Source organism: Hydra vulgaris, chromosome 01 (assembly GCF_038396675.1).
Source record: "Hydra vulgaris chromosome 01, alternate assembly HydraT2T_AEP".
In the NCBI taxonomy this organism is placed as follows: domain Eukaryota; kingdom Metazoa; phylum Cnidaria; class Hydrozoa; order Anthoathecata; family Hydridae; genus Hydra; species Hydra vulgaris.
The window spans coordinates 11498092-11508960 of NC_088920.1; the positions used below are offsets into that span (position 1 = coordinate 11498092).

The 10869-nt window shown below is 27.7% G+C and overlaps 1 protein-coding gene across 1 annotated transcript; it reads left to right on the forward strand.

The window, feature by feature from the left end:
• The first annotated feature begins 1868 nt into the window (after positions 1-1868).
• Positions 1869-9245, forward strand: LOC136074094 (uncharacterized). Its single transcript, XM_065786393.1, has 4 exons — positions 1869-1907; positions 4500-4552; positions 7179-7762; positions 7812-9245. Exons 1-4 carry the CDS (start codon positions 1873-1875, stop codon positions 9243-9245), a joined length of 2106 nt encoding a protein of 701 aa, XP_065642465.1. The 5' UTR covers positions 1869-1872.
• Positions 9246-10869: the final 1624 nt, after the last annotated feature.

A 10869-nucleotide genomic window follows, 5' to 3' on the forward strand; every position in this document is an offset into this window, starting at 1 on the left:
GAAAAATTTATTTGTATGATAGTGGATTTAATGTGAACACCAACAACGCATTATTTGCTAAGAGGTGCGCCAGCAATTTTACTGTTGTTTGCTAATCATGTCAAGAATGCTAGTGATTTATAATCATGATTGTAATTTGATTTATAATCATGATTGTAAGTGATTTATAATTATTTTGAGGTTATTGCTCATAGAGCAAATATAGAGGTTATTGCTCTTGACATTTCAAAAGACTTTGATAAAGTTTGACATACCAGTCTTCTCCATAAGCTTTTTTCTTACTGTGTATCTGGCAACATCTTTAAGGTTATTGAGTCCCTCCTTTCCAATCGTAGTATAAAAGTTTTCCTTGATGGACGTCATTCTTGTTCATATCTTGTAGCATCATCTGTTCCTCAAGGTTCAATCCTTGGCCCTATACTCTTTTTAATTTACATTTACAATCGTCCAGATATTCTCACATCAAAGGTAGTATTGTCCGCTGATGATACTACCATTTATTCTTGTGTTGATAAGAAGCCAACAATCTCTGATTGCTAGGAGGGGTCACCTGAGTTTGAAAAGGAACTCATTTTGCCACAGCATGGGACTCACAGTGGCTGGTGAACTTTAATTCAGATTAAACTCAATTTTTTTCAGCCAATCGTTATGGCAATAATTTAGATCTTCCTATATTTACGATTGGTAATGTACCAGATATGTCATCTACCCTTCATCTTCAAGGAACAATTCTTACTTCTGATCTTTCTTGGAAATGGCACATCAAATCTATTGCAATATTAACATCTGCTAAGGTTGGATATTTTTTATCAAACTCAGCACTTTCTTACTCTGAACTCTTTTCTTTCTATAAATCTCAAATCCTTGTATGGTATACTGTTGCCATATCTTCTTATGATGCCTTTTCTCTTTTACACAAGGTGCAAAAACGCATTGTAAACATAATTAGAACTGCTCTTGCAGCCAACCTCCAACCACTATCACATCATCGTAACATTGCTTCTGTTTCTCTTTTTTACAATTACTATTATGGGCACTGCTTTGAAGCTAGGTAGCGTACCTTGTGCTATCTACTAAAATTCATTTTCATCCTTTTTTTGTGACTGTTCCTACATGTTCCAAAAACTCTTATTTGTCTATTTTTTTTCTTGAATGTCAGTTCTTTGGAATTCGCCTTCTTCATCTTGCTTTCCTGATTCATTTAATTTGCAATCTTTTAAGTCGTCGAATCATTTTGTACTTTTTGTGTTTAAAAGAATCAGTAAACATTTGTATAAGGTTAAATAAATATGCATATAAGTATGAAAAAATATGCAATAATATAATAATATGAAGTTTTCAGTTACCTTCTACAGTTTTATGACATATTTTTTTATGTACTAACATTGAGATTTCATTTTATAGGCATGTAATTTTGTTTTTATTCTTTTTTTTTCTCTAAGTAGTCTGATTCACTTTAAAGAATCAAGTCAAAAAATTATTTTTTAAATAAATTTGTTTAGATATGAAACTATGGCTTCTGATCTGTCTAATAAATTAAAAGAAGAATTTGAAAAAAGTGAGATTTTTTTAAATGTAAAATGTAAAAAATATATATTTACTTAAAAAGAGTTAAGAGAGTTAAATATATAAAAAAATAAAATAATTTTTTTTTTAAGTTCACATTTTTAGATTTCAATTTTCTTTATTGTTTTTATTTTTGCTTATAGTAAGATAAAACTAAATTAAATATAAGAATTTATGTAAATTAAATATACAAAGTATTATCTTTTATGTATTATTTTATTATAGTTATCATATTTTTTTAAAACAATATTTGTATTTTTATAATTATATAATTATTTTATAATTGTTTCATTATTAAATACTATCATGTCACATCATTTTCACAAAGAACAAAGAGAAAGGTAATAGATTGAGGAGGTGCTGTAAAAGCATATAAAATAATGGTCAAAGGATTCAAACCTGATTTCATGACAAAAGAATTGATGTGCGTATATATATATATATATATATATATATATATATATATATATATATATATATATATATATATATATGTCTAAATGAAAAAAATAAAATAAATAGTAAAACATGTGTTTTTTATAAAACACAGTAAAGTAAAGTTTATATTTGTTCAAACTATAATTGTTTTCTAACATAAAATGCTTTAAGTATGAATATGTTTATTTAAATAAATTTTTAAAAAAGTTTTCTTGGTTTGTGCATAAAAATGAATCGCCCTAATGAAAATTTTAGTTTAAACCATTTCTTCCAAATCTCTTTTGTTCCATTCCATAAAAAAATTTCAATCAGTTGAATCGTAATTATGACCATTTTTAGTTCAAATTTCTTTCTTTAATAACTACCTTAGCTTTTATATTTGGTTTAAATCTGAGTTTTTTCCTCGGTGAAATTTTTTTGAAAAACCAATACATTTTTTATAAATTTTAACTCCATCTTTCATAAATATGTTTTTCATGTTATTTGATAACCACTCCGCCTGCCAAAAAATGTATCAATGATTTTTTTTCATTGGTTCAGTTTTTGTTTTTCTATACAAAATAGAGAATTTTTCTCTGATAACGGACCAGACATGGCTTTAAAGTATATTTGATTGTCTGGCTTACAGATTATAATTATAAAAAAGTTTCAAATTATCTATAGCTTTTTGAGTCACATTTCTTTACTATAAAAGACCGTTTTTTTTTTTTGTTTTTTTTTTGTTTTGTTTTATTAATCTTGATTCCTCGACACAAAGTCTGCAACAGTCAACGAGTCAGTTTTAAATACAACATTCTTCAAACTCTATAACTCCAGCTCACTAACCGTGTTAATTTCTGTTTTGTGTTTTAGCATACCTAGAAAAATTACAGAATTTCATTATCAAAAAATATAAATAATGAAATATTAAATAATTTTTCTTATCAGTGTATTATAACGACTTATAAAAACCAAGTCAACAGATAAATTATTTATTATAAACAGTTCAACTTTCTTACTCTTTGAGCATTGTAAAACTTTGGCAAACTTTTGATGTTTTCTGCTTTTGATGTTTAACCTTTTTTTGAACAGTGATTGTTTCTTCTTTTGGATGATATGTTTGAAATTCATTTCTCCACAAAGCTGCCTTTGTTCCTATTAGTATTTGCAATATTGTAGCCAAATTTGAAGCAAATCTGATGATATTTAGGGGTTGCTATAAGTTTTGACTTTTTGAGCACTATGATAAAAAATCAAAAAATTAAAGTTTTCACTATTATTTAATATCAAATTTAAATATTAAAGAAACTAACATTTTAAATCAGTTAAATATGAATGCTTGCAAAGTATCTAATGAATATAGATCATCTAATGAATATAGATCATCTGATAAATTTTCATTAAAGTATTTCAATGTTTGTAATTTTTAAACAAAAATATAATACCAAGCAAGAGTATTGTGAATATGTTAAAAAATGTATGTTTATTAATCAACAAAATTTGTCATCTTTCGCAAACATGGCTGCCTTGGATAAAGTAGGGTATAGCTGGCGGTGACGTTGAACAAAACGAAGTAGGAACTGATTTTGTTCTTCATCCTTTGTAATCGATTTGTTGTACTGTCGAATTAATGCAATTCCACGTTCCGCGCTCTCACTAACATTTTTCATTCTTTTTGGACTCTCTCTGCTAACTTCTGATATGATTGATTGTCTTCCCAATATTTAGAATCTTATGAAATGAAGTTTTTGACCTCTTCTCTACCTGTACTGCTCAACAACTCGAATAAACTATAGGTTCTTAAAGTCACAAATATCTCTAGTTTGTTGAAGTCGGTATTCTTGGGATCTACTCTCTTCAGTGCTAGAGTTGTTTTGGGCAGTTGAAGGTTAACTACTCTTACAGTCTAGGGTTAACCCTAGACTGTAAGTCTAGGGTTAACCCTAACCCTGACTTTTGAATCCTGCCCAAGGCAAGGTTTATTTTGTTGTTGTTGGTTTAAATGAACTGAATAATTTTTTCTTTTTTTTTTTGGAACTAATGTCTAATATTTTTTCTATTTTGTTATTTAGGGTTTTAAAACAAATTTTTTCTCTAAAAAATAATTTAAACAGATAAAAATTAATTTGTAAAATTATTGAAAAATTGTTCAAAAAGTAAAAAGTATAATATATAACTTGTAACTAGTTGTAATTAAATCACAATAGTGCATGTGATGAAAACATAGTAAAACAACACTGATGACTAGTTGCAATTGTTGCGAGTTTAAAAGGTTCAACTTGTCCTTAAAATTGATTATTTCTACATTGAATTTTATTAAACTTCAATGTAGAAATAAAAGAAATTTACAGTTTCCTATTACAGTTATATAACATAAATTTTCATATGTACAGTTTAACATTGAATATATTTTTTATAGGTATACAATATTTATTCTTACCTTCTTTATTTTTAATTAATCACAATAACTCCAAAAAATCAAATCAAAAACCTATTTTTTAAATAAATTTGTTTAGATATGAATCTATTTCTTCTAATCTTTTTAATCAAGTAAATTTAGAGATAAATGGTAAGAGTTTTTTTGGAAATACAATTTTATTTTTATATAAATAATTAAAAGTAAAAATAAGCTATATTTATTACAAAAAAAAATAAAAAATAAAAGTTTCTATAAATTAAATAAAAAAAAGTTTTTTGCTTTATAAATTCACATCTTTAATTTTCAATTTTCTTTTTAGTTTTTGTTTTTGGATTCAATAGATGTTTTCTAAAATAAATCTCCAAAATATTATCTTTTATAAAATATCAGTATTAATCAATAATGATATCAATATCAGTTTACTAATCACAAAGTTATTTAGTGTCAGTTATGGTCTGTGATTGTCATGAATAAGTCTAACATTACCGCCTAGAAATAGCGTATGCGATGTCTATTGACCTTTCAATTCTGAATACTGAGATACATTCAGCTGAGGTGTTGATAATAGTTGATAAGTAATCGCTCGTAATCCCAATTTTTTTATTATATTGGGTCAGTAGTATCAAAATCTTTAAAATTTATGTGTTATTCCAAACTTTGGGCCATGACTGGCCATCATTTATATATATATCCCGAACTTGTAACCCACAAATATCAAATTCAGGCCACAATTTGTTTAGGAATGATGATATATGATTTACTAGGCCCGTCAGCATATAGAGCTCTGGCTAAGGTACAACCTATAATTCTAACTTGGATCTGTCTTTACTCTTGATCAAGCAAGTCATTTTAACCTTGAGTTTGGCAAACTTTAGAATTTTTTTAAGACAAAACTTTATCAAGGTTTTCTTTACAGACGTTTAATGTTTGTGCATTATCGACACCTTTAAGTCCTGCATTCTTTTGTGTGGGAACCCAGCATTGTAATATAGTTTATCTACTAGAATACTAATCATCCATAGATATCAAAGTTCTGAGATCTCCAGCAGCAATAGCTTATGTACCATCACACTAGGCACAGAAATTTTTTCCCGTGTTCCTAAAATATTTTATATAAGGCTTTTGAATTACAATTTATCAATAGTTGCATGCACATGCGTTAAATTAATGTAAAAACTATTATTTTGGATTATAATAAATAATACCGAAATTTACATTAATACGTTGATGAGTTTTATGTCTGCTGATGCAAGGAATATTTGCATTCGTGCAGATCTAGGTACTTGACCATCTACACTAGGTTGTTGTGGGTTTCTTGTGGGTTAACTGTATATGCGTGAACGATAGCGGCATTGATGAACTTTTCAGTAACATTATTTGGAATAGGATTATTTTATGCCTGCTTATACACGTATGACCTACTAGATGAACAAATTCCTAATATTTAATAAAACTGTTGTTATTGATTTAAAAACAACATGTATCTAATTTTTGCAAAGAACATTGCTATGAGTGATACAGATTTATATGCAGTAATATTAAACCCTAAACTTACTTCAATTAGACAAGGGTGTACTGGTGTGTTTTAGTAAAAAAAATATTTGGTTCAATATTTAGTTAAAAAAAAACATTGAAATAATCATGAAATATATATATAATATAATAAATAAATATAAATACATAAAAAAAAAAACATTGAAATAATACCTCTTATATAATATTCATTATAAGTTTCATCTTTTTTTCAAACACAGTCTTGAATAGTTCGGATTGAGATGTTCAGTTTTTCAGGTTGATGGTTTTCATTATAAACTTTGAGGCGGCCGCATGCACAGACCAGTTTAAACTTTATAAAGTCATATTTTTTAACGCTGAGAGGTAATACTATGAAAAAAGTTTCTTATTGAATATAAGTCTAGTTGAAAATAGTAGAAAAAATATTTAATCAACTTGTTACCCTACATGTTTAGGGTGGAGAATGGGAAGAAGTTTTAGGGTTTTTGTTACCAGCCTCCAATCATTGCAGTTTTTTGCAAAGCATCATTATTTGATATAAGAAAAACATACAAATGTTTAGAGTTTGCTCCATGTCTGAAAGTTATCTTAAACACCAAAAAAAGCTCCGAGAAAATAATCACAATTGATTCAATGCAACCAGTCTATGTTTAAAAACCTACAGCAAACAAGTAGCGAATGTACAAGCACTTGGTTAAACGCCTAGAAAACCAAGGTTTCAGTTTACCGCTAGAAAACCAAGGTTTCAGTTTAAACAAAGAAGATTTTCGAGATGCACTTTGCTTAAGATATAATTTCGACTTAAAAAATATCCCTCGTAATTGTAAATGCGGAGAATATTTCAATGTTTCTCATGCTTTATCGTGTAAGAAAGGTGGCTTTCTTACACGATAAAGCATTTTGTTTATTATTTCAAATTTTTATATTCTTCAATGAAGCTGCATTAGCTTTAACTACTAATCTTTTTTTATATGATTGTTTTTTTTCGGATGACAGCAGCTAACAGTTTTCACAATTTTTAGTGTTTGTGAAATCCAGTAATGTATAAAGTTCTTTACTGATTTACTTAGTTGTGAACTCTGGATATTTTTCACCTTTTTTAGTCTTATAATGCTAGAGTTGGATTAAGACATTTTTATTTCGTAGCAAAACTACGAATTTAATTTGTTTACATTTTGAAGCTAAGAAATCAGTTGTGCAATAAAATTTGACAAATGTCTGCTAAGTTTGATAATTCATTTATCCGTACGTTTGTTTTTAGGTAATCAACTTTTTTCAAAAAATTTGATTTCACGCAAGAAACTACTTGATAAAATTCATTCTAATTTTTTACAAGATGCAAACAAGTCAATTTTAGTACTATATGGAATGTCGGGTGTTGGAAAGACACATATTGCCAGAAAATATTGTGAAATAAATCATAACTTCTATAAAAACATTGTTTGGATTGACGCAGCATTCGGAATGTTACAAACTTCAATAATAAACCATTGTCAAATATTAGGATTTGAGGTTCATGATTCGAAAGGAAATTATTTTGATATAAAAGTGATTCTTGAAAAAATTCACAACCATTACAAAAATGAAAAAACTTTGTATGTTTTTGACAATGTTTTTGAAAAGGTTAAAGGCTTATTAATGTACATTTCAAGAAAACCGAATTCATTCACGTTGATTACCTCCCAATGGAGAACGTGGTCAAATAATGTAAATAAAATGCTAGTTGATGTTTTTTCTTTTGAAGAAGCATTTGCTTATGTAAAAAGCAATATTAAAGAAAACAAAGACGAAAACATAAAAAACTTAGTTGAAGAACTTCGTTTTCATCCGTTTGCTATTACTCAGGCAATAAAATACATAAATATACATAAAATATCAATAGAAAAATACTTAGATCAATATAGATCCTAATAATTCTAATGAATTATTAGACAATAATAACTTTCCAACCGATGAAGAATCAAAGTCTGCTTTAAAAACAATCAATTTAGTTTTAATAAAATTTGAAAAGACTAAACCTTTTCCATTTAGAATATTAAACTGTTTATCTCATTGTGACGGTCAAAACATCAGTAAACAATTTATAATCCAAATCTCAAATCACTTGGGAATAAGCGATGAATATTTAATAGATGAAGCAATCGGATTTCTAATGAGTTATTCTTTATTTAACTGTTTTGATGATAAAAAATATTCAATTCACAAACTTACACAGTTGACATGTATATATTTTCAAAAGAGAAATTCAAGTACAAATACGTATGTTGATCAAATAGAAAAATATTTTACAGTTGAACTAAACGAAGTCAAAGATCACGTGGATTATGGAAACCATTTTGTTTTTCATTTTATCTATATGTTTCGTACAAATGAAAAAACATTTGTGAAATCATTTCATCATATGACGCCTTCTATTAGAAAATTATTAGTATGTAAAGGTTTAATTGTAGAAGCAATTGAAATATTAAGAGCTATTCAAAGTTTTAATACAGAAACTTATGGTGAATACAATAAATTTACGCTGCGTACTAAACATAATATTGCAAGGTGTTCGGACGATATGGGAAAATATAACGAAGCTTTAGAGATATTTTATTCTGTTGATAAAATGCAAACTGAAGTTTTAGGTATCAACCATTCAGATACAATGGAAACAAAAATTAATATCGCACTCTGTTTGAACAATATGGGAAAATATATTGAAGCTATAGAGATTTATTATTCTGTTGATAAAATACGATCTGAAATTTTAGGTATCAACCATCCAGATACATTGGAAACAAAACATGGTATCGCACTTTGTTTGAACAATATGGGAAAATATAACGAAGCTTTAGAAATTTATTATTCTGTTGATAAAATACGATCTGAAATTTTAGGTATCAACCATCCAGATACATTGGAAAGAAAACATGGTATCGCACTTTGTTTGAACAATATGGGAAAATATGACGAAGCTATAGAGATTTATTATTCTGTTGATAAAATACGATCTGAAATTTTAGGTATCATCCATCCAGATACAATAGTAACAAAACATTGCATTGCACTCTGTTTGAACAATATGGGATATCATAACGAAGCTTTGAAACTTTATTATTCTGTTGATAAAATACAAACTGAAATGTTAGGAAGCAACCATCCAAATACCATCACAACAAAGCACAATATTGCATTCTGTTTGAACAATATGGGAAAATGTAACGAAGCTTTAGAAGTTTTTCATTCTGTTTATAAAATGCGAACTGAAATTTTAGGTGTCAACCATCAGCATACAATAGAAACAAAACATTGTATCGCAATATGTTCGAATGATTTAGAAAAATAGCAAACGAATTGTTTATTTAATTTATTGTTTTTTGAGTTTTGATATATATATATGCATATATCAAATATATATATATATATTTTTTATGTATATATATATATACACATTTATATACACTTAATTTATAAATATATATATATCTTATAAAAAACAAGAAAAAGTTAATGTTTTCATTAAGGTGTCGTACATAAATTACGTCACGCAGTTTTTATTTTAAATATCCATCATTAAAGATTTACTGTGGCTCCCCCTTTTTTTTTTTGTTTTTTTTTTTTTTGTTGTATATAATTCTACAAGCATGGTTTTGTAAGCAAAGATTTTTTTGTGTTTTTTCGGTTGACAACTTGCCCACGTAATATTTGCATAAATAATGTAACAATGAATTTGGCTGAATTATGTAAGCTTAAGACTAAATTTATGTATGGGTGAATTCGATACATAATACTAATGGTTTTGCTTATTTTTGATTGTATATATTTTATACGTGGAAGCTATGATAAATGATCACCCGCAATAACTCCTAAAAACTTTATAGCATCTTGTTTTTTAATTTGTTTATAATTTCTAATAAGTTTTGGCAGTTTTAGAGGAAGGTTTTCTTGTGTTTTTTTATGAAACAAGGTATATTGTGTTTTTTCAATGTTAAGAGAAAGTCATTGGACCTGAACCAATCATTTAAATTTTCTAATTCAATGTTCATGTCAGCATATAGTTGATTAATATTGCAGTTAGATAAAAGTAAATTTGTATCGTCTGCAAACATGATAGCATTTAGTTTTAATGATGCCTTGTTAAAATGATTATATGTTAATTTACCTTCCCATAGTCGAGTAGGCAAGTAAAGACTAGGAGGCTACTATAATAAAAATTACAAATCTTTCTCATCTCTATAACTCCGAAACACGAACCTTGACAAAGTTGAGCGCTGTACTACCAGGGAAGTGGTGGGGTTGTACTCGGAACCTCTTGCTTATGAGGCATGCGCTCCACCAGTAAATAAATATATTCTTCAATTATATATATGTTTTCACAAGAACCTTAACGAAGTATACTATATTCTTTTTCCAGGTGATCTGATGTAAATAGACCAAGAAGTATATAGTTTTGCGTAATGTTTAGTAAATATTTACATAAATCTACTTATCTATAACAAGTTTGATGTATACAAGTTGCATTATCTTTAAAAAGCTATTTAATACGTTTACATTTGCGACCTGCCTTTTTAAGTGCCATATCACCAAATTGTAATATTAAATTTAAGAGGTTGTCATCAGGATTATTGATAACAGTCTGCGAAGAATCATTATGCCTTGTATTAGCATCAATAGCTTTGACATTTAAAATTTTCCACTGAATAATGACTTTATTGATAAATATAGCAGTGTCGTTAACATCACCACGAATCATGCCAGGATGTTGCAAAAGGGCAGCGTAAGTTTTTTTCAGAAAATACTCTTAAAACAGTCAATACACACTGTTGTCCAACAGATTTAGGAGAAATAGAAGTTTCATTCAGATCAGATAACTTTAAAAAGCTTCTGGGTTATGCATTGTAAAGCTGCTTTAAATGAGTCCATTTTTCAATCCTGGTTACTCCATTATCGTCAAATATTAATGCCTGAGT